The sequence below is a fragment of the Procambarus clarkii genome, chromosome 49, assembly GCF_040958095.1.
Source record: "Procambarus clarkii isolate CNS0578487 chromosome 49, FALCON_Pclarkii_2.0, whole genome shotgun sequence".
NCBI lineage: Eukaryota > Metazoa > Arthropoda > Malacostraca > Decapoda > Cambaridae > Procambarus > Procambarus clarkii.
The window spans coordinates 17,287,932-17,312,568 of NC_091198.1; the positions used below are offsets into that span (position 1 = coordinate 17,287,932).

General features: G+C 38.9%; 1 protein-coding gene across 15 annotated transcripts in view; it reads left to right on the forward strand.

Moving 5' to 3' along the window:
• Positions 1-24,637, forward strand: part of Hrb27C (Heterogeneous nuclear ribonucleoprotein at 27C) — an 87,006-nt gene that overhangs the window by 43,018 nt on the left and 19,351 nt on the right. For 5 of the 15 annotated variants that reach the window (XM_069303038.1, XM_069303042.1, XM_069303037.1 and 2 more), the window contains 2 exons: positions 11,061-11,316; positions 18,917-18,978. In XM_069303038.1, the coding sequence (XP_069159139.1) occupies positions 11,061-11,316; positions 18,917-18,978 (318 nt within the window). Of the gene's footprint in view, positions 1-11,045; positions 11,317-11,605; positions 11,647-18,916; positions 18,979-24,637 lie in introns of all 15 variants that reach the window. The other 10 variants (XM_045750290.2, XM_069303040.1, XM_045750288.2 and 7 more) reach the window with 8 other exon arrangements.

Below are 24,637 nucleotides of genomic sequence, written 5' to 3' on the forward strand. Positions count from 1 at the left end.
CTACCCAGTCATTCATGTCTCGATTCGAGACCATTGATTGTGTCGCTGGTATAAGGTTACCGGTAACAAAGTACCCACTCTCAAAAGTAACATATTCCCTTATTCCTACCACCATAATAAATGCTGGGAAACTGCTTTGGCTAGGTCACGTGAGTATTGGCCATACATGCTTAACTCTTGGACATTTAATGGACTGCTGCCCTGCTCCTTACTGCCCAAACTGCAAGGGAAAAATTCATGCCCGGTCTCGAGTAAAGTCAAAATCACTGAAAGTAGTAGTTGTCGAAGCCCCTCCATCCACAACTTACATGGTTAAATTCAAGAATGAATTTGAATGTTGGAATAGTTACATTTTAAGGCAACGGGTACAACTAGGTAGGGCATAGAGAGCTAGACCTCACAGTCTATAGACACTGATAAGTACCGACTCCCACCATAGCCACCACCTTCCTCAATTTTAGCCACAATCAGCTGGCTGGCTTGTCAATTCTTACATGATTGGTGGGCTGGCCAGCAACTCCCTGGCTAAAGTGAGAGAATTTCCGAGACTGGGCAAAGCCAGCCAGCTCAACGCGCGCACACGCACGTACCCACCCACCCCCCACCCCCCCACCACCACCACCACCACCACCACCACCACCACCACCACCACCACCACCCTTGCCTACATAAGGTCTTCCCTTGAGCAATGGAGAATATGATGATCTACTTCAGTGTGGGGAAAAAAATTAAAAAAAAAACAATAGAAGTAAAGAATAAAAGACATCTGAAATCCCTTAGAATATCAGGAAACCTTAACATTTAGTGTGCAGGAAGTGCACCCAGCACCAGCCAGGAAAATTATGGTGGATAATGAGAGCATTGAAAGGGATGCTTCTCAAAGCACTTGAGTTATCTTGTATGGAATATTGTTCAGTCTTTGTATTACCTTTCAGACTACAAAGGTTACAGAGTTAGAACATGTACACTTTCTTTACTTCCCTTGTAGGATCTGTGAACTTCTGGGACGGGAAGCTTTCACAAGAGAATTTCATAAAGTTTCTTCTGGAATATACTAGGTCAGGTCCCAAATTTGCATAGTAAAATAACATACTGGATCAAAAGACCTGGTAAGAAAGGCAGAATAGAGCAGTGAAGAGAAGAGGTGCCATAGAAATATTCAGAGCACTGTATGAACATAAGAGATCCACAGGTGTTCAGTAGCCGCGCAACAAACATAAGAAATATTGCTGGTACAAAAGTAGAAGTGATCAAGAGAAAATTAGACATTTTCCTGCAAGAAATACTGGACCAGCCGGGTTGTAATGGGTATGAGGGCCTGTGAGCATATGTACCAGTTAAGCCTGAGCCTCTTGAACCAAGTTACCACAAGGTCAGAAGAAGAGCTCCCAAACCTCTCTCCTGGAATACTTACTAGATAGCTTGACTATATAGGCCTGTGGGGTTACTTAGATGTACACCAAACAATTGCCAGGGAAAGCTGGCCATACAGCCTAAGTAGGGCAGTGCTCAAAATCTTTGTAAAGTAATGTTTGAAAGATTTTATACTCGGTATACAGACAGCTCATTAATTCAGATCATGTAGGGCAGATCCAGATCAACGTTACAAGTTTCTACAACTGATACTGAAAACCGCCTTTTTTTTCCAAACCAAATAAATTTGTATTTTCGCACGTGTTAATACAGTAACTGAATTATAGCAGCATTTTTATAGAAATAAAATTAAACTACAGTATCACATTTGAAACTTAAGTTTAAAATTGTCTTGATCATCCACAGTTTGGAGTACTGTATTGTACTTGACAAAGAAGAAAAATGTGTTACAGGCAACTGCTGGGTTGGACATAAACACACTAGCCCTCTTGAGGGACTACTCTGCTCCTGGCAATGTTATAATCATTTTACATTTTCAAAATTATTTTTAGGGTAATAATTTTGAATTTTGTATCAATGTTCTCAATATATGCTTTAGAGCATGCATATCAAACATGCGGCCTGCGGGGTGCATGCGGCTTTTTGCAAGCACACCTGGGGGCCTCGCACAAAGGATGACCCATATGACCGTCGGGGGACCCTCAGTTTGACATGTCTGCTTTAGAGTACAGCCCTAGTACTGTATAGACGAAAAAAAAAAAATTGTTTATGCATGAAGGCGCTGAATAAACAAAACATTATGAACCCTCTGATAATCCACAATTATTTTCCAGCCAGTCCTCATAAACAAAGGCAAAGCCCATTTCATGCACCTTCCAAACCCAGTTTATCAATGAAAAACGGTTTACACACGACTCGCAACTGATGACGTCCAAACACTTATGGAACAAGGGCTTCGCTGACGGCTTTTGTTTGAACCACAATTCAATAAATGCTCCAACCTCATACTACAAATAATTGCTAACAGAACCAAAATATGCACAATATGCTAATATATAATAATAATAATCAATATTTGAGAAATTTCTTATTTTGAATGAACAGCACGTTAAAGTTGATCAATGTGTCTTTGGGTTCGACTGCTGGATAGAATGGACTTGGTCTGAAGACAGGTACAGTATTGCTTTGAAGAAATGTATGGGACAAAACAGGTTCGTTGCTTAGGAACTTTTGTTTGACAATCACCCCTTCCCCCAGGTATGATGCAAAAACCCTGGAGTTTTCCAAGCTGTGTCACAACAATGTGCTCCACACACCGATAGTCAAAAAGTGTGTGTAATTACCTAAGTGTAGTTATAGGATGAGAGCTATGCTTGTGGTTTCCCGTCTACCCAGTACTGTCATATATAACGCTTTGAAACTACTGACGGTTTTGGCCTCCACCACCTTCTCGCCTAACCTGTTCCAACCGTCTACCATTGTTTGCGAAAGTGAATTTTCTTATATTTCTTCGGCATCTTTGTTTAGTTAGTTTATATCTATGACCTCTTGTTCTTTAAGTTCCAGGTCTCAGAAAATCTTCCCTATCAATTTTATCAATTCCTGTTACTATTTTGTACATAGTGATCATATTTATCATATCATATACTGTATATAGTATTTCACCATCCATGTAAAAGCCATTCTAAAAATAGAAAGTGTAGTATAGGCTCCTTGCACATTATTCTTTGTGGTTCTCAGTTGATAGTTTTTAGTCTAGAACCCCCCCTAGATCTCTCTCTCTCCGAATTCTTTAAAGATTTCTCACATAACTTATTGGTTGTGTGGGGTCTGTGTTCTCATGTTCCACATTCCATAACATGACATTTGTGAGCAATGGGGAATGAGGACATCTTAGAAGTGTGTGAGCACCGGGGTATGAGAATACCATTTGCCAAGTGGTGCTTCATACACTTATTTTGTCCAGGTCTTCTTGAAGGTCATGACAATCATCTAAATTTATCTTCCCTATTATCTTATCATCATCATCAGCAAACATTTTCATATAATTCTGTATTCCATCTGGTAGATCGTTTATGTAGCTCGATCATAGAAACTGAGTAAATTCGTTACAAGATCTTCTAGATCGAAAACCATACTGTCTGTGTGTGTTGAAAGTTAATGCCTATTCCTTGTTGTTTTTTTGAATGATGCTGCATCTGTGGATTGTCTGTTGTACTAGCTTTATTATAGTTCCTACCCCCCATTTTAGGCTGAATTTGGCTCTAAGAGTGTTTTCTAGACTTTACAGAAATCTTCTAAAAGAGCTTTGGCTTAAATGATCAATGTCTTTGCTTATCTCAATTACTAGTTTATTTGGGGACCCCTGTCAGACTGCATTGGTGATACAGTACTGGGCAGAGATAGCCTTAAAGCGAACAAGTCTAAACTCCAGCTTTATCTGTCCAAAATCTGATGTCACAGACAAGCCCTAACCACATCAGTTTGTCTTTTACTTCCCTTCCAGAATTAAAGTTAATTCGACTGGCAACCCACCTCCATCTTTCCTTGATTTTGAGCAGGTGATTAAGTCTCATTCTGGCTTTGTGTATTGTGTGGAATACATCTGAAGGCATTAAACCACTTTCTTAATTTCAGTACACTGGTGGGCTCAGGCTGCATCATTCTAACTCTTTATTAATCATTGTGGTTTCTGATGGCTTTGTCTCTTATCATCATTGTGCTGGGCAGTGTTGTTGGTCTATGAACAAGTTATGGGCTTGTATTTATGTTCTCCAGATCTGTGGATGCTCATCACAGTAGGTGTTTTTCTCTGCTGTATCCTGTGCTGACATCAGGGGCTTGAGTTTTGAAGATCGTAGTGAATGTTTGTGTCATGGTATAGTATCTTATTAAGATTTTATGTCTTTTCGAACACCTCGTGGCATTTGCACAGATTTCTTGCACCTGATCATATCGTCAGGCTTGGGTGTGGGTTCCTGGATTTACGTGTTACCAGGAGCACAGATTGCCTCCGTTGCAACTCCAACTGCCTCCACTGCAGCATGGGCATGTTTAATCCTTCCCATTTGTTTTTGCCAAAGGATTTCTTTGTATACATTTGCCTGTGGAAACATAGGAGTGCTACGTTTTGGAAATAATCAAGGGTTTGGTTGTTGATGAAAACCCTACTTGCTGGGCACTGTTAGTTACTTCCATTCCTTTTCTCTGGAAGGGTATCTGGATACCCTTCGCAGTAACTGTGATACTGAATAACACTTAATCACTGTGCTGCTCAGAGTGCCTATTCGGAGCTCTTGAGAGTTGTGCTATTTTTCTTTATTTTTTTGCCCTATTAATTAGGCTATATTTTTGTGTTTTTTTTTTTTAATGTTTTCATCATGCTGTGTTTTCAGATGAAAATGGTTGATTTTGGAAATATTTTGACGTTAATTTTACCAGAACATTTTTAAAAACAACAACAATGTCCTTAACAATTACACTATAGTTTTTGCCGAAACCAGGTGCGCAGTGCGGTGGTTAGAAGGGGTTTGAATGTAGATGATTGTGCCATTAGTGGACATTCCTGGCTGGAGTGAGAATGCTTCAATGTTTTCCCTGTTGGGACATTTGAAACTTTCCTGCTGAGGAATATACATCTTCCTTGAATGTGCATTGTTTTCTCCATGGGAAGAAGATGACCTTGTCACGAGGAGCAGTACAAGTGCCTTGCTCAGAAAGGAACTTTTCATCTACATTAAATTACAATTTTTTTTAAGAGATCATTATTATAATAGTAACTGCAAATAATTTAAATATAGATTACTAAAAAATTGTGCCATTGGTTATGCTATACAGTAATGTAATGTTAATAATTGGTTAACAAGGAATGGTTGTTTTTGCTTGTGTGTTGTCATGATGATTTGGTATTGGTGGTGCATGGCAACTTTTAGTAATCTTGGGTTGGTGGAAGACGAGTACGACTAAACACCCCCCATGGTTGCCACTGTCTTGAGTCTGTTGAAGGGTAAAAACCAGTAGGGCGTCTTCCTCTAACCCATGCCATTAATTCTGAAAATTGTTGATACCCAACCTTTTAACTTTCAGCTTTTTACTGGCGTACAGTATCTCTGATGATGTCTTAATTTTTGTAATCTAAAATTTTGTGTAACTTTAGCATATCTGGATTTATATAATTAATATATAGGATATATGGAAAGGGAGTACTGTACCACCTCTGGATGGAAGAAAGGTACCCTTAACCTTGGAGAAATGCACATAAAATGCATTAGAATGGATTTTTAAGTCCCCTCCAATGCAGTTCCATGTTTTGTCCTACCACCTCCCTTCATTTTGTGTTTTGTTAAAATAAATATGTAAATATGTACACTGTATGTATATACAGTGGAGCCTCGATTAACGAGTTTAATCCGTTCTGGCACAGAGCTCGTTATGTGGAAAACTCGTCTTTAGAAACGAATTTCCCCGTTTAAAATAATGGAAATAAAATTATTCCGTTCCACCCCCCAAAAACATAAATACCTGTATGACATTTTACATTGTAAATATAATACTGCACATGTAATTATGTTTTGTTTTACTGTTTTCTATTGTACATATACTTTACCTTATGAAGAGTCTTTGCTGGCTTGAGGGAGATGATGAGGAGGTGGAAAGGAGGAGAGGGGTTAAGGTGTGGAAGGAGAATCCACCTGTGAGTCAGGCGGGCTCTCTCTTCTTGGGAATTTCACCCCACTGGGACTGGGTTGTGGTTCACTATCACTTACTCGTCTTTTCTCTACTTTTGCAAAGAACGTGTCTATCAAACATTCACAATACTTCCCTGATCTCACTGGAAGAGGCAGCAGCATCCTCCCTTACTTCCTCCCCTGATAAAAGCTCTTGTGCCTCTTGGCTCAGCTGCTCCTGAAGTTCCAGGAGTTTCTCAGTGGTCAGTTCATCACTGTGCTCCTCCACTAATTCCTGCACATCAGCAGCATCCAACTCCAGACTCAAAGTTTGCCCCAAAGCAACAATTTCCACTTCAAAATGGTGCAAATTGTTGAGGAGGACCTGCCATACTCCCTGGCAAGATCAGTCAAACGGACACCACGCTCGTGCTTTGCTATAATTTCCCTCTTCAAATCTGCAGTAATTGTCCTTCTTCTTGACAACACTATCTTTAGCAAGTAGCTTCTTTGGCGACATCGTGCGTTACAAATTGTAGTCACAAAACACACACACACAAAAAAGCACAAATAAATGCAAAGGGATGCTTGTCCTGCGCGATACAACAACAACATTGTCGTCGGAGGCATCCGAGAATTTGGGAGAACCAGCGAGAATGCTAGGGAGCACCATGTGGTTTCGCTCGTTAATAGAGTGAAAGCTCATCAGTAGAGACAAATTTTCAGCGAATAGCTCGCTCGTTACTTGAAATGCTTGTAGATAGAGCCGCTCGTCACTCGAGGTTTCACTGTATATATATGTATGAATATGTATATATATGTGTAAATCACGAAAAATAAACACGTGATTAAAAATGTGACAGTGTCAGACCATGGAGGAAGAATTGAAACAGGAATTTCCTTAAGTACTTTCGTATATTAATACATCTTCAGAAGGAGTGATTTACAGGTCAAGTATTGGACATACATATGCAGGAGAGTGTGGTGGAGTGAGGTGAGGTACAATGACAAATCAATGGGAATTAGGTGGACACAAATATGAGCCGCATAAGAACTGCTGAAGGCCTATTGGCTCATACGATGCAGCTCCTATTCATTCCCACCAACAGGCCCACACATGGATAATAATAGCATAAGATAGTAAATATTTACAATGAATTAGTGAGACAAATTTTTATCAATGATCCTACTCAAATTGCCCTTTAATTGATCTATCAAAAATGGATCTAAGCTATATAAACCACTGCTAATGTTCAAATTACTTTCTTTTGTAATCTGTATTAAAGCAGATTCAATTATGTTCCTATTATAAGTACTTTTACAATTTAACAGGAACATAATTGAATCTGCTTGATACAGATTACAAAAGAAAGTAATTTGAAAATTAGCAGTGTTTTATATAACTTAGATCTATTTTTGATGGATCAGTTAAAGGGCGATTTGAGTAGGATCATTGATACACAGTTGTCTCACTAATTCATTGTAAATATTTACTATCTTATGCTATTATTATCCATGTGTGAGCTTATTGGTGTGTATGAATAGGAGCTGCATCATATGGGCCAATAGGCCTTCTGCAGTTCTTATGCGGCTCATATTTGTGTCCACCTAATTCCCATTCATTTGTCATTGTACCTCACCTCACTCCACCACACTCTCCTGCATATATATGTCCAATACTTGACCTGTAAATCATTCCTTCTGAAGATGTATTAATATACAAAAATACTTAAGGAAATTCCTGTTTCAATTCTTTCTCCTTGGTCTGACACTGTCACGTCTATATGTATATGTACAGTGGTGCCTTTGTTTATGATCGTAATCAGTTCCCAGAGACGTGTTGTCAACCAAAACAAATTTTCCCATTAGAAATAATGTAAATTGAATTAATCCATTACACACCCCCAAAAGTAGTAATATAAAAATCCATTTTTTACTGAATAACACATTTTTGTACTAGCTACAATACATTATGTATATCTGATCTTGAATGAGGACTCTTGTTGGCGTATGGAAGACAGTGGGAAAGGGGAGGGGGGGAGAGAGGTGTTTTTGTTTGGAAGTAAGGGGGAATCCCCTTCCATTGTAATTCAGGCAGTGATGACTTCTCTGGGGTACTTTCTCTCCTACGTTTTGCAGGCATTCCACTAGGACCTGGTTGTGGCTCACTGCTTTCTTGTCTTACTAAGAATCTGTCTATAGACGCTTATGTTTTTCTACATTTTAACACTTTGTAACGGGGGTGGGGGAAATAGCTCTATCTTGTCCATTATTCCACCCCCCCCCCAGTTAACTAACGAGGCCGGGGGAAACAGCTCTCTCTAGTCCGTTATCCCGTCCCCAGTTAGCTAACTATTCTAGAGCACTCCCAGAGTTCCTAAGGCAGCCTCTCTCGTTCAACACCTTGTAACCTAGGTATTCGACTACCTAGGTGCTAAGACTACAAGGCGCCATAACTGGATCAGCTACCCGGAACTCTAGAGAGAACTCTAGAATACAGAATCATTGCCACAAACGTATAAGAGAAAACGAAAGGAAAGAAATGAATAGTGAAGTAATTAGTGAGGGTTTGGGGTGAGAGGTAGAGAGGTGGGAGGGGCGAGGATGGTCATTAGTTGAAAGTGAGAGTTTAGAGAGGGGTGGAGGGAGAGGAGTAGATAGGTAGAAAGGAGAAGAGTAGATAGAAGTAGAAGAGTAGATAGTAGAAGTAGAAAGTAGATAGTAGAAGACGAAATGCTGCCACCATCCATTCATGATCATTACATACGAGACAAGGAATGGAACTTGCCTGTATCACAAAATTCTCAAAAGATGTTATCATGAGTTCATTATTAGTATGTTCCCTCTGTACCATGTACTCATTAAAATCAGGGAACCAATAATCCCCGAGGAGGCTTTCTCACCTCAACTCAACTCTCTAGGAAACACAGTGAAAGACCATTTAAATAATAAATTCAACATTATATTTCACATGAAGTATCATAATTTAGCAATTCAATTAAAATGTTCCAGTTTAATATGCAAAGTGAGTCATCATCCAAGAATTCGAGAACCCTACAACTTGACTGCCCCTGATCATCACACAACACTTGTAAAACACGACAAGTCACCTTAATGTTCACTCACCGAGGACTGAGTCTAAGTTGAATAGAGAGGGGGGGGGGGGGTCTGTAGTTGACAGAGACTCCCGCCCTTGCCGGCCGACAGCCTCCCTGCTAGGGACGTCGTCTCTGCTCTCGTCTGCTCTTCTCTTGATGCTGTTCTGTCTGTCAATCCTCTATGCTGGATAGCTCTCCGAGTTTATATTGGGGAACCTAGTAGCTAACTCCGCCCACAAGTAGATAGCCTCCGGCACTACCAAGCCACTCCTTAAACGTCGGCATGTTTGAAGGCTACCCGGCTCCAATTATACGCTTAGCGGAAGCAAGGTGAAATTATCATGATCTGACCTCAGGTCACTTGGGGTCATTAACGGTTAGAGGTGTGAGATCTCAGGCAGACAACTGGCGCCTCTCAGATCCTTGTCTGTGACTCGTGTACTCTATATATATTTTAAATAAACTAACCCAAACACTTTTACAGTGTTACAACTTGTCTGCAATGAGACATCACATTGCCTCACTTTGAATAATATTTAGTTTTTCCTCTATCATCATCCTCACAACTGTTTTCTTGGGTTGATCTTTACCACTGACTTTCTTGGGACCCATGGGATGATATATAATAAGAACTTACATGTTAAAAAAGAACAAAACAGGCAAACAATTAAATTCTTCACAAAGAATTCAAATGCAGCCTCGGTCGTCACAATGCTGGATAGACTTGTAAACAAACTGAGAGTGCCTCGCCCCGCACCCCCAGTACCACGCGCTCGTTCAACCCATACGAGTGCGAACAGACGTCGTCTTCCAAGTAAACCGTCATACATCAATTCAAGTTTTACTATGAATTTTACTTCGTCAACCAGAAAATTCCCCTCTAGGGCAATCGTCAACCGAGGTTCCACTGTACTCTGTGTGTGTGTGTGTGTGTGTGTGTGTATTTATATATATATAATATAGTTATGTTGACCAGACCACACACTAGAAGGTGAAGGGACGACGACGTTTCGCTCCGTCCTGGACCATTCTCAAGTCGATTGTCTCAAGTTCCAGGACGGACCGAAACGTCGTCGTTCCTTCACCTTCTAGTGTGTGGTCTGGTCAACATACTTTAGCCAAGTTATTGTGACTCATCGCCTGTATATATAGTCATACCTAGTAGCCAGAATGCACTTCTTTGCCTAATATGCAAGGCCCAATTTGCCTAATAGGCCAAGTGATTTTCTTTATTTTTTAGTGTTTCCAATTGGTTTATTTGAAATATTATTTTTATATTATGTTAAGAACATAAATTATTGTCTTAGTTATGTTAGTTTAGGTTAGGTTAAGATAGGTTAAGTTTGGTCATATATCTACATTAGTTTTAACTCAAATTAAAAGAACTTAACTCATACATAATGAAATGGTTAGCTTTATCATTTCATAAGACAAAAATTGAAAAATATATAACTTCAGGAAAACTTGGCTTATTAGGCAAATTGGGTCTTGCATAGTAGGCTGAGAAGTGCATTCTGGTTACTTATTTATATATATATATATATATATATATATATATATATATATATATATATATATATATATATATATATATATATATATATATATATATATATATATATATATATATATATATATATATATATATATATATATATATATATATATATATATATATATATATATATATATATATATATATATATTCTGTATAAAATGTTTATTTTAATTAAAAATAACTTTAAAAAGTGTTACTAGTTTATTAATTTTACTTCTGACTGCCATTTTTGTTTGTGATCAAACTACGCAGTGAACCTGTTTTTTTTTTATTCTTGATTTTAAGAATTAAATATCATTATTTAATTTAACTTTTCAAGATTATGTTTGGTTAGATGATGTAAGGTAGTATTGGATGTTTCAGGTGACCCTTATGGTCGTAATGCTCCCTTAAGTGCTTTGATGACGGGGGCACCGGGAGCTCCATCTCCAAACCTTGCAGCAGCAGCTGGGCCTCAGCCAGGTGGTAAGGCGTCAGCTGACTACAGTTCTTGGGGTCAGTTCAATTACAACCAGATGAGTGGGGAGAATTCTGCCGCAGCTGCAGCTGCAGCATTTAATCATGGTCGTGGTTACAACGATGGTGGGGCCCCAGGACCGGCACCCGCCCATCAGGGTGAGTAAGTATATATATATAGTTTTGTTTATTATATTGAGACATTGCTTGGGATTGCCCTACTCTCACTGTTGTTGTTTATTTATTAATCTTCCTTCCTGTGTATTCAGTGCTGTCTGTTGTATACTAATTACAAATGTGAAGATATGTAAAAGTTAAGAGTGAGAGTAGGGAATTCATTATATAGTAATAGTAGTAATAATAGTAAGCATCAGAACTGGTGGAACTTGTGTTAGCATCTCCACTGGACCAATAATGCTAACAGCTAATATCATCTACACCATTTCCCACAGACTAAGCTGACAGCTCCCAGGTGAGAAGGATTAGCCTCCAGGTGAGGAGTTAGCTAGTCAGGCTCAGGATAGCAGTGGCCAGCTCTGTATACTGTAACAAGTAAGATTAGAAAATTCTGCTCAGTGCCTTGGCCATTATTCCCATCTTTGGCCAAGGATTTGTGAAGACAGTCTGCTATCCACTTTCCCAAGGTTTTCCCTGTGAGTTTGATTTACTAGTACAGTACTTGCATATCATTAGACACTAGAAATGTACTATTACGGCATGGCAATAACCTTAATTTAACTAAACGTTAGTTATTATAATTAAGTTATTATAATTATTAAGATACCAAATAGAATTTATTTATAAATTGAATAAATTAATTTCTAAGGTTTTAATCATATTTTGGTGTACAGTACTCACATTATGATGATCATGAGTTTGGGAAAAGTTCCCTTTGAAAAAAATGAGATGAGATTGAAATTAAAATAATTAAATTCAATTGCACCATTATCTTTGGAAATTTTGTAAAATAATAATAATAATAATTATTGAAAACAAGCTGGAATTCACATTACAATACTTTTTAAAAGGTATAATATTTTTAAATATTAATAATTACTAAAGAGGGAGTACATTCCTAAATAGCAAACTGTGTTCACAATTCACTGTGAATTTGTCTTTTGGAGTGTGCAGAGGTAAATGTTAATCATTATGGTATGCTCAGAGCTGGTTACTTTAATTTCTTTTATGCCCAAGGTTGCCAATGCTTTCCAGATGGACTCCCATTCAGTTACTGAAAATTTTGATGCTCTTGCATTAGCTGTCGGTAGGAAAGAAATTGCTGGATAAAAGCGATTTGTAGTGCAGTTTTTCCGGTTGAAGTTAATACACGTCACTACTAATCGAACAAACAAATTTGATTTGACTGACATTACAGTATTAATCTTTTTATATTCTTATCATAAACAATACATGTACCTTGTTCATTTTTTAACTCAAATGACATAACAATGTTGTAATACAGCTGTTTAAATAAAAATTAATATTTTATAATATGTAACAAATTTTTGTTGTTAAAAATTGCAGTGAAGCTCCACTTGATTTATCATCAACGAATGACCCAGTTATGTATTCCTATACTTATGAATGAATTTGTATACACCGAGTACTATTATCTCCATAATGTAAAAAATTGATTTATTTGCTTTCATACATCAGAAACTGTATCTGATACCAATGCCATTCTTTCCTTTCACAGTTTGACCATTCACTTGTTTAAACACAATTACCAATTAATTTTTGTATTCAAAGTACAGTACTACTCGGCAAGAGCTCTACGGGGTGACAATTTTACAACAAAATTATGATTTTCAGCTGTAATTGAGACATATTCTCAAATTTGGCTTTAGTGTCATTAATTGGTGTTCATTTATGGTCTGTTTGCTAAGTGTAAGTTATTTTATTTTTAGATAATGTTTATTTTTTAGAAATCTATATTTGTAAATTTAGGGTCACATTTATTGACTTTGAAATTGTTTATTTGAACACAAGAAACAAGGCTGTGATTTTATTTGCTTCTAGGTAGTAATTAATTGTAATAAATATTTCCTTGTTAGAAGTCAGAAAACAACCTGATTTTGATGTATTAAACTTTAGGAGCTTTTCAGATTTGTCACAATTGAGAGAGATGGTGGCTATTTTAATACCTAAATTGAAAATTAGAATTAGCTGACAGTAGCCAGTGATTATGTTGTATATAACCATTGAGGTAAAATTTTATCCCAAAATGTAAAACGTAACACGTGTGACCTTCATCGCAGTGTAATGTTTGTGTAATGCATTCCTTTTTGATAAGTCTTACACGTTTCTCCTCTTGATGACGTGTTGAATCTCTCTCACTTTGAGAGATCTCTTTTTGAGGCGGGATCAAAGAGCCAGAGCTCAACCCTCGCAAGTACAACTAGGCAAGTACATCTTGGACTTTGGGCTAGTCTAGTGGAATGGCCTTAATTTTCCCAGCTTCATGAATACATATTAAAGATGTATTGGTTTTAAAAATGGCTGATGGTGATAATTTGAATGTACAGTAAGATCAATAGCAATACTTACCACTTTTTTGTTTGAAGATATGGTTGTTGTGGCCTTAGGATTTATAGTGACATTGTAAATCAGTAGCACTCATTAATCATAGCACAACTTAGAGGTGTATTGAAATGTTTGTATCGGTAGTATTTATCTACTTTTGCATAATTGATAAAATTTCAGATTTTATTTTTTTATAATTGGTGGGTACTGGAACAAATGACTTCTGACTACTTTTAGCAGCCTTAGAACTTCCTCATCTCATCTCATCTAAGCTTGATTGTTACGGTCACTTAGGACCAGTAACCGGGTTCTTGATGTTGTAACCTCTTTTAGTGTATCCGACCCCAAGTCGGTAGTAGTAGTAGTAGTAGTAGGCATCCTTCAGTCTCGGAAGACTATGGAGTTGCCCTGTTAAGTAGGTAGATATGAATGAGAAGCTGTTACCCATGCAGCAGGTCCCCCCTCTCCACGTTGCTGAAATTATCCAATAGAAAGGCAAATGCCAATCCACATAGTTCCAGCAACGTCGCAGGAGCTGCCAGAACGAGGTCGACGTCAACAACGAACTGCCTTAGGGGCTTCAACTCCGGATTTTTCCTCGAGGTTGACTCCTGAAGCCTTTCCCAAAAAAGAGGTATGGCCGCAAGGCAGCGAAGGTTTAAAATCAGGGTTTTGCTTTCCCTAGATGGGCTGCCTTCCCAAGCTATTGAGTCCCATCTACCCAGAGCAGCTGGTTTTAAGGCGCCAGAGGCATGCCCTCGCCCCTTCTCCTGTCGGTAAAAGCAGTTTCGCCGGACTCAAAGACTAAGCCACCCGTGCTGGCCAGGAGTTGGACCTGGTTGTCAGAGGCTATTGGAGACGCATGCCGTATAGGAACATTTTATAGGTCGTGGGAGCTCGTCCCCCATTACCACCCCCTGGCTATGACAACCCCTTGGAACCAAGTCGGTAGTATGCTTTCAAGAACTGGCTGTATAGTGCAATAAAGAATAAGGGGGGAATGAATAATACACAGTTCCCTTTAAGAGTATATTCACCTTCACCATTAAAAATATTTATAAATAGATTATTTTTACACTTATATACTGTAGTGTTACTTTCACGCAGGACACAAGCGTTTGCAGTGTTCACCAACTTCAGTGTTTCCTCCGTCCAGTACCTTGTCCACGCGTACTGACGAACACTGACAAATTCACCTTTTACGTGGGCCAGTCCACCGACACAGTATCACGAGGTGCCTACACCTCACCTTCGCTCTCCAGTTACTCACTGGCAGAGGACTTCAGCAACATGCTGATAGGGGTCTCAAGCAACTATATACAGGGGTAGCGAACACCCTGGCAGAAGCCTCTAGGAGCTTGCTAGCAGCGCTTCACAATAGGCACCTCACTGTCGTCCGCAACTCTTCCAAGCCAATCCCGGGTACGCCAATCTATACCAACACTGTGTATATTAGCAGCTAACACACTGCTCAGATCGACGGTGGCTTACTGAGTCTTCTTGCAAAACCAGACTTAAGAGTTCGTGGACTGCCCAAGGTAAATTGCCTTCCTCGGTACAATCAGCTCCACACGTCACTTCTGTGGACATAAAGTCATCAATTAGATGGACGGTACACTTGAGAAACCATGAGGTAACACCTGGAAGTTGACATTATCCTCGTAGCACAACCTAGATGGCGCTGATCGTGCCACGCTACCCACCAGAGGTCATCCATGTCGACCTCTCTTGCTAACTAGGGCAGGAAACCAGAGCCATTTGTCGCTGTCACGCCACCACCAATAGATGGCGTTGTCCACCCATATCAGGGGACCCGAGGTGCCGACTCATAGATGGCACCGAAATCTCCACTCCTACTCCAATGAAGGTGGCGATACCGTAATATTGATCCTATCAGTTTTCTTGGAATGTGATCTGCCAACCTGCTTACAACTATGTCATCATTTGCTGCTGGTGAATGGAGGTGACCAGTTAAGAATCAGTTGCCATGGCTGAAACCTAGTTGAGTATCACTGTTGAGGCGTGGGGTAAATCTGTTACTACTGCTTCATGTAGCTTGTGACTTGCATCTCATGCACTGAACATTTATTTTGAAAAGTTTTTGCTATTGAACTAGTTGTTGTTTTAATTGTGCTTGTGTAAACTAAGCTTTATCTCTTTGGTCTCTCCTCTCAACCTAAGCTTTAAGTTGGATATCTTTAAATTATGGATTAAAGCCCAGTTGAATGGGTATCCTTTAGAAATTTTTATAATGGTCTCCTTTGAACACCATAAGCGGTCGATTAGTTGTGCCCTTTGTGTTTAGAAGGAGTGTGTTGAAATCTTGGGCCCTTTTTTGACATTCTCTCTGTGCAAACCTATTGCATCTTTGCTTTTCAATGGGGCTATTTTACCCTCCTGCCATTCCTCCTGGTCTCATGTGCTGTTGTTGGACCCAGTCCCTCTTAATATTTTCCACGTCTATATTATTGTATCTCACCTGTGCTAAATACAGATTTTAAATTTTTAGTAGTCCAATAATTAGAATGTTTTGTTGAATGTATTCTGGCAATATAATATCTTTGCATGTTCCCAAAGTTAATAATTTCTCAGTCAAGTCAAGCTTTGAATGGAGCTGTTATGGTGCAACAATATTCCACCCCTTATTGTCCTTAAAAACGAGCAACACGTGTGTGCCAAGTCTTGTTGAAAGGTTCTTGTTATCCAACTATCATATTTCTTGCAGTTGTGATAGCTACTTTATTATGTTCTTCAAGAGTAAGTCTTCTTACATGATTACTCCTTAATTTATTATTTTCCTTTTTTTTTGTTCTGTAATGTGATTTGACCGAGTTAAATACATGGTTTCCATTTAGATATTTTTGTTTTCCATAGTACAGGGTCTGGAACTTACCTGCATTAAACATATTATTTTCTGTGACCCACTGAAAGACCTGATTTACATCAACTTAAGGTTTGTTGTTTCTTCTCTAGTGTCTAATCTCATTAAACTCTTGTCATCTGTAAATGTGAGGATGAGAAAAAGTACTGGAGTAACCACAGTACCCTGAGGGTCTGGGCTGAAGTAAAATGTGGATCACAGTAGATATCCAAATTTTACTGTGTTGACCAATTCACGGGGTTCTGTTCATTAGGAAATTAAAAGTCCATCATCTTACTTTGCCAGTAATTTTTGTATACATTTTGTGTGCAATAACACAAAGATCTGATCTTTGAGATCTTGAGATGATTTGGAGGCTTAGTGTCCCCACAGCCCAGGACTAGGCCTCCTTTTTGTTACACAAACCCCAGGAAGCAGCTCGTAGCAGCTGTCTAACTTCCAGCTACCTATTTACTACTATGTGAACCGCCACATCAGAGTGAAAGAAATTCTGCCCATTTGTTTCTGCTTCCACCGGGGATCGAATCCTGGAACCTCATGACTACAAATCTGAAGCGCTGTCCACTCAGCTGTCAGGCCACCATGGTCACCTGTCAAAAGCATTTGCAAAATCTGAGTATATTACATCAACATTTTGCTCATCGTCCATGGCATCTAAGTTAGTGTCATTGTGGTCTAGTAATTGTGAGAGGCAGGAGTTCCCTGTTCTGAACCCATGTTGTCTAGAGGTTATGTCGATGGTGCAATTCCATGTGTTTTGTGATCTTACCTTATAGCCCCTGCAAAGATTTTTATGGTGAATGCATTGATCAGATGAGCTGTTTTCTTCTGAATATCATCTAGAATTTGTAAGCTGATCATTGTAGCTTTGATATTTTCTATCATCTGTTTTCCCTCTTTGGCTCTGCCAGCTAATTTTTTCTATTTATAGTATATTCCAAGAGGAAAGTTAACACTATCGCACGCTGGACATGCGCGCCGCCAACTTAGAGGTCACGTTCCCGGCGTGCGGGCAAGTGCGCGGCGACACTGAAATGTGTATTTGTTTCAGTTTTCTCACCTTAATTCTTATGCTACGTTGTTCATTTTGGTATCATTGTGTTTGCAATAGAATTCCCTACAGGTGTATATGCATATAATGTCCAAAAGCCTGGCGTGACTCCCAACAGCAAAGCCTAAAGTCTGCAAAAGTTACCTGTGAGCACAAAATCAGTAAAATGTGTTTACTCGTTTCAGTTTTCTCACCTTAATTCTCGTGCTATGTCGTTTGTTTTGGTATCATCGTGTTCGCAATTAAATGTGAATATGCATATAATGTACAAAAGCCCGGCGTGATTCTCTGCAGGAAAGTCTAAAATTACCCGTAAACTAGCACCAATTGGCACACCGCAACCTAATGTGTATACTCGTTCAGTTTGGTAACATCAATTTTCATGTTACGTCTTTCATTTTGGCATCAAATTGTTCGCAATATAAAGGCATGTATTTCAAAACTAGTCCCATAATAATAGAGCAATAACTAGAATTTTAATAAATATTTTAATTTTGTATGCTCATCATCATAAAATCATTTATATCTTTCCCGTGTTCTGACAAATTTTTGTGTTACATCTTTCATTATGGTATCAAATTGTTCACAATGTAAAGGCGCGTAGTTTTAAATTAGTCCCAAAATAATAGCACAATAAATAGAATTTTAACAAATATTTTAAAATTTTGACCAAAAACGTATTTATAATCTTTCAAATGTTCTGACATCAGGTTTCGTGTTACATCTTGCATTTTGGTATCAAATTGTGCGCACTCTAATGGTGCTTATTTCGAAACTATCCTGAAGTCGATTGGATAAAAAATGAATTTTATACAAATATTTTTGTATTGGACGCGAGCACTGTCCACGGCTAGGACTCGAGAAAAAAAGTGGACGTGAGCGTCGTCCACGGCCATCGATTCTGGTAAACAGCTCTGCTTTAATGCCAAGTTGCCCTTGACAATGTTTTATGATCAATGTGTGCCCTAACCTCTGTGTTGAGGCATATTGGTAATCATATATCTGAAAATCACTATTCTAGTCAGATGTTGCATGTGATGTGATTTAACCAGTGAAACTTCTTGAAAGTTTCCTGGCTTATATTTATAATTTTCATAAAGTATCAACTGTAGTGATCTTGGCTGTTTTTCATTCTGTTTGCTGTTTTAACATTCAAATAATGTCGAGTTCCACATAGCTTGTCAGTGAAAACCATTTTCAAGTCCTTAAGGAAGATATCACTACATGGCTATGATTTGTTTACCTCCTCTTAAAAAGGCACCAATGATGTTCAGCATAGCTGACTTCAGTTTTTCTGTCTTCCCACAGAATTGGCACTTTTCTTTGGGAGCATCTGACTCTCTACAATGCTCACAACCAGCTGTTTTCAGGTCGGTTCATTTGCAGTTGTTGCATCAAGGAAGCACTTAGCTTGGGGTGATTTATCACAGAAAGAGTGCCATGTATATAACTGACAGTCTCACCATGGTTACCATCTTGGAAGTTATTTGAACTCGTCTCAGAAATCCTTAGCAATAAATTTGATATAAGGTGAGTTTTGCAAATGCATACTCTCTGACCTAACTAGCCTCAGCCTGGAAAATCTATTAAGTGGTATAAAGACAACTTCTGTCAAAATTTTGAGTATTGTCCCAGACATTGTGCTTCTTACAAAAAAAAAAATCTATTTCTGAAATAGATATCCCTATATTCAGGACTGTAATTCTTATTTTCTGTGTACTGTACTGTTATCTTGCGTTGGTTCAAGGTCCCCATGGCTTGGTCTCTGACCAGGCCTCCTGTGGGATTAAAATATTTCTTATAAAATTTTAACACCCTCTTAGTTGATTCTCATGCCTTGCAAGTTTTACATTTGGTTGTTCCTTTAATTTTACACAGTGCTTTGCCATTCTTGCCAGTACTTTATTGGCATAAAATTGTTACTAAACCATTTTGGGTACACCAGTTGCAATTACACTCGTAGCAACAGTGTTTTTTGTCCGTTAGTTAAAAAAAAATTAAGGCACATTTGAAACAAGAACTTGCATTCATTCTTAATCTTCTTGAATTACTTGACTTTATCCTTATTTTGGCCCAGCTTCTTTAGAATATAGTTGATGGCCCTCAGAATAATTACAATCCTATTCTTCCATGAGGCTGTAGTACGCTATGGAAGAGTAGTTTCTAATTAATACCCTTAGGAAACCATTTAGAAGAATTATGAACTTTGAACTTTACTACAGAAAGTTATAAACTTTACTACGACTCACTTTTCTGAATTTAATTTGGCATGAAGAGCATGTTCGTTTGGACTCATCGTTCTGGTATGATCCAGGGGATTTGGTGTATTTTTTTTTTCCCGAGTAGAATACAATTCGGGCAAAATATTTCACAAGAGACCTCCTTTTATTGATATACCATATTTGCCAATACTGTACTGTACAAGGTACTAAAGGGAATTGACAAACTTGATATAGAATCAGTGTTCAGATTAAGGAACAGTAGAATGAGAGGACATAATTGGAAACTGGAAACATAGATAAGTCACAGGAAGGTCAGTAGGAACTTTTTCAATTCAAGACGCGTAAATAAGCGAACTGGACTAGATGAAGTCATCAAATCCAGTTTGATACACAGCTTTAAATGTAAATATAATAAGAAAAACAAGTGAAAAGAGTCATTGCATTGACCCGGCGATAATTGTAAGGCAGGGCACATGCTCTCCTCTACAGGCTCAACTAGGCGAGTGTTATCTTGAGATGATTTTGGGGCTTAGTTTCCCCGCGGTCCGGTCCTCGACCAGGCTTTCTTTTTGTTACACATCCCTAGGAAGCAGCTCATAGCAGCTGTCTAACTCCCAGGTACCTATTTACTGCTAGAGGAACAGTGGCAGCAAGTTGAGAGAAACTCTGCCTATTTGTTTCCGCGTCCTCCGGGGATCAAACCCGGAACCTTAGGACTATGAATCTCGAGCGCTGTTCACTCAGCAGTCGGGCCCGAGTGTACACACACATTTAAATATTTGATGTAAATAGGTGCCATGTATGGGCCAGTAGGCTTTTTGCAGTTCCTGTATTCTTATGGTGGTCTTCATTGCAGCCATATACATTTGTGAAAACTGTATGAGCATATTGATATACAAATCACACAAAGAAATTTTATACCATACCATATTATAAACTGCACTGACTTGATTGCTGCACTGACTTATTAATGGCATTTGCAATGAAAGCAATCATGAAACAATAGTGAGATTTTCTCATGGGTCTAAGTAAGCTCCACTATGACCATATAGAGCTATTTTATATCCACATGGGTATAAAAAAAAGACTATATAATATCAACATATGATAATGCCGTTGACGGGAGCCGGTCGGCCGAACAGACAGCACACTGGACTTGTGATCCTGTGGTCCCGGGTTTGATCCTGGGCGCCGGCGAGAAACAATGGGCAGAGTTTCTTTCACCCTATGCCCCTGTTACCTAGCAGTAAAATAGGTACCTGGGTGTTAGTCGGCTGTCACGGGCTGCTTCCTGCGGGTGGAGGCCTGGTCGAGGACCGAGCCGCGAGGACATTAAAAAGCACCGAAATCATCTCAAGATAACCTCAAGATAATTTTAACCCTTAAAGGGCCCTCAGGTGTAAGAAAGAAAAAATAATCTTATAAAAGTGTTGATTTGTTTTCCCTGACCCCCGGTGGGGGAGGGGGGATGCCCGAACCGAAACGTCGTTGTTTCTTCATCTTGTGATGTGTGGTTTTGTCATCATATCTTCAGCCACATTATTGTGACTCATCGTCTGCACAACCCTGTACAGGGTACATACATTGTAATGAATATAGGCCCTCTTAACATTTTATTTAGCATTGTGATAAACTAAATCTCTTAATGGAATGACTTGCCCTTGCCCCATATAGCTCGTTCAGGCGAGTTTGTGCTTTATACTGAATCTTATTTTTTATTTCTTGACTGAAAACATTTTAATGGATTTTCCATGATGTATATAGAAAGAGCTTTTTTCCTTCTATCTGACCCTCTAACAATTTCTGTTGAGCCAGTCATTTTTGTAGTTCTGCGTATTTATTTTTGTATAAATTTGTTGTACCTTTAAATTTCTCTCAAAATTTGGCATACATCTCATTTTCTTACTTGACTAACAACAGATCTTTCCAATCATCAGTGCCCTTTATAGAAATCAAGTTTTCCCACTTTCTCTTTCTTGTCTAGATTAGAATGCAATGCATATTTTATTTCCAAAATAACATAATCGTTCTAACCTAAGGGAGGAAGGTACTGAATGTCAAATACAGTATCTCTTATTCTTTCCTGGTAAATATCAAATCCAGCATTGATGGAGCATCCCATTCTCTCAAGTCTTGTAGACTGTTCAACATGTTGACACATGAAAGCTTCCAGGCCAGGATGAGCTTTATGAATCACCCAGTCCAAATGTCTGTTCTTGCTTCTCAGGCCTCCTAAGCTCTTGTTTTCAGAGAGAGAGAGAGGGGGGGGGAGGGGGAGGGAGAGAGAGCCTCCACCACCACCTCACTTAATTTGTTTGCAAATTTGCAAATAATGCAAAGGAAAATTTCGTAATATTTTTTCTGCACCTTTGTTTCCCCGGCTTGAATCTGTCCTGTTGTTCGTGAAGTTGCTGGTTTCAGGAATTCCTCTGTCAATTTGGTTGATTCCTGTTAGTATTTTGTAAGATGTGATAATATCACCTCTTTTTCTTCTATCTACTAGTTTTGGCATGTCACTAGTCACTCCTCGAACGCCATTTTGTAGCATGCCATTGCATATTATCCAGTATATTTATGTGCTGCTTGAGATTTGGGTACCATGCAACTGCTGCATATTCCAATTTTGGTCTCGCAAAGAGTCATAAACAGTTTCTTTAGTATTTCACCATCCATATAATTAAAAGCAAGACTGAAGTTGAAAAGTAACGGTAGAGTGATGGTCTCGCTTCATGCAGGTCGGCATTCAATCCCTGACGTTCCAAGTGGTGGGGCACCATTCCTTTCCCCAGTCCATAATCCTTATTCTGATCCCTTCCAAGTGCTGTTTAGGCACACTGACTTGGCACTTTCTCCAGATCATTCCCTTTCCTCTATCTTTCACAGTGTTCTTTATTCCTTTGGTGACAGCTTACTATCCACTTTAGGTCTCGTTCTTTATTTGAGTTCTGTAATTCCATTCCACATAATTTGTATATTGTGCGTGGTCTTTTTTCACCGATTCCACATTCCATAACATGGCATTTATTTATATTTAATTCCATTTAGCACTTGACACTCCAAACACTTACTTTATCTAGATTAGTTTGAAGGGTATTACAATCATCTGCATCCCCCTGTCCTCCCTGGTATCTTGGCATCATTTGCAAACATGTTCATATAATTCTGCATTCCTTTTGGTAGATCGTTTGTATAGACAATGAACATCACTGTTGCAAGAACTGAGCCCTGTGGTACTCTGCTAGTAACACTCCTCCAGTTGGATACATTTTTCTCTTATTACTGCCCTCATCTGTCTGTCAGTTAGAAAATTTTTCATCCAAGTTAGAAGTTTCCCTGTTATCCATCCAGCGTGTTTCAGTTTCCAGAACAGCCTCTTGTGTGTGACTGTCAAAAGCCTTTTTCAGGTCCAGATAGACACAGTCAATCCAACAACCTCTTTTCTGTAGTATCTCTGTGGAACTATGAACTAAGTAGATTCATTACACTGGATCTTCCTGTTTGAAAACCATACTGTTTGTCCAGTATTATGTCATTACTCTCTAGGTGTTCAACCCATTTGGCTTTAAAAAAATTCTAGTATTTTGACTACCAAACTTGTTAATGATACAGGTCTATAATTTAGAGGTTCCTCTCGGCTACCATTTTTATAGATTGGTACTGTTTGCCGTTTTCAATAGATTGCTAAAATTCCTGTGCACAAGGAGTAAAATGCTCAGCTCAGTTGCCCATTTTTGCAGCACCCAAGGTAAAACTTCACAAGTCCAACCACTTTATTTCTTCCTAGCCCCTTGATTAACCCTTAAACTGCGGAAAACTGCATATGCAGTTTTGAGTAACTTGACACAAAAATGCGCAATACTCCATACGCAGTTTTGAAGTACTACGCAAGATTTAAACAGCCCGCAGATACACGGGGTTCACATCACCTTCCTCAGGGCTCTTGTAAACAGACGCATTTAAAAAAAAAATCGAGGGCGACATTCCCGGGTGTGAGAGCCTCAGTACTGAGTGAGCCACCAGGGTTGGCACACGCAGCATGATCTCACAGCATTGCTGTTCAGCTTGTGACCACAGCATCACCAAAAAATGCCAAAAATATCATGGTACAATACAAGCATGGTACAATAAGTTCATGAAAGGTGTGGACCACTTCGATCAAATGGTATTATGTCCCAAACGGGTTGCAGGTGGGTGACTTTAGCCGTTTATACTGGTAATGCTTCCCCCATATCATGTATTATATGCATATGTCTGTTTAGGGAATTTTATTCCGATCAATGTACAACCAAAAATAACTGTGTGCAACAAGTATAAACTTGACAAACATAACAAAAGTAAAAACATTTCGTGTGTGTTTGACGCTCACTGATATGTTCCAGCGTTGTTTTATATTTGGCGCTATTCTATCTTACGCTTTGTTGATCTTTTTTACCTATGGGCTCATAGAACATTCTATTGCGAACACATTGACACAAAAATGAATGACGTACATAGAAAATTAATGTCATGAGAGTGAAATAAGTATAAACTTTCAAAGCGCCGTGCGTCGTCCCGTCACCGATACCGGGTAACAATTTCACCACTTCCCACACTCTTGCGGGCGGGCCGCAATCATTATTCTACGCTTATATTCATATCACCGTGTTGGGAATTTCATTGCGAGTCCATTGATACCAAAATTAACGCTGTAGGACAAGTGTGGAGGTGATAACAATCCCAAGAGTAAAAACATTTTGTTGCTGTTGGGCGCTCACGGCGAGTCATCTTCGTAGTTATTTATTTGGTGCTGGAATCCCTATACGTTTCG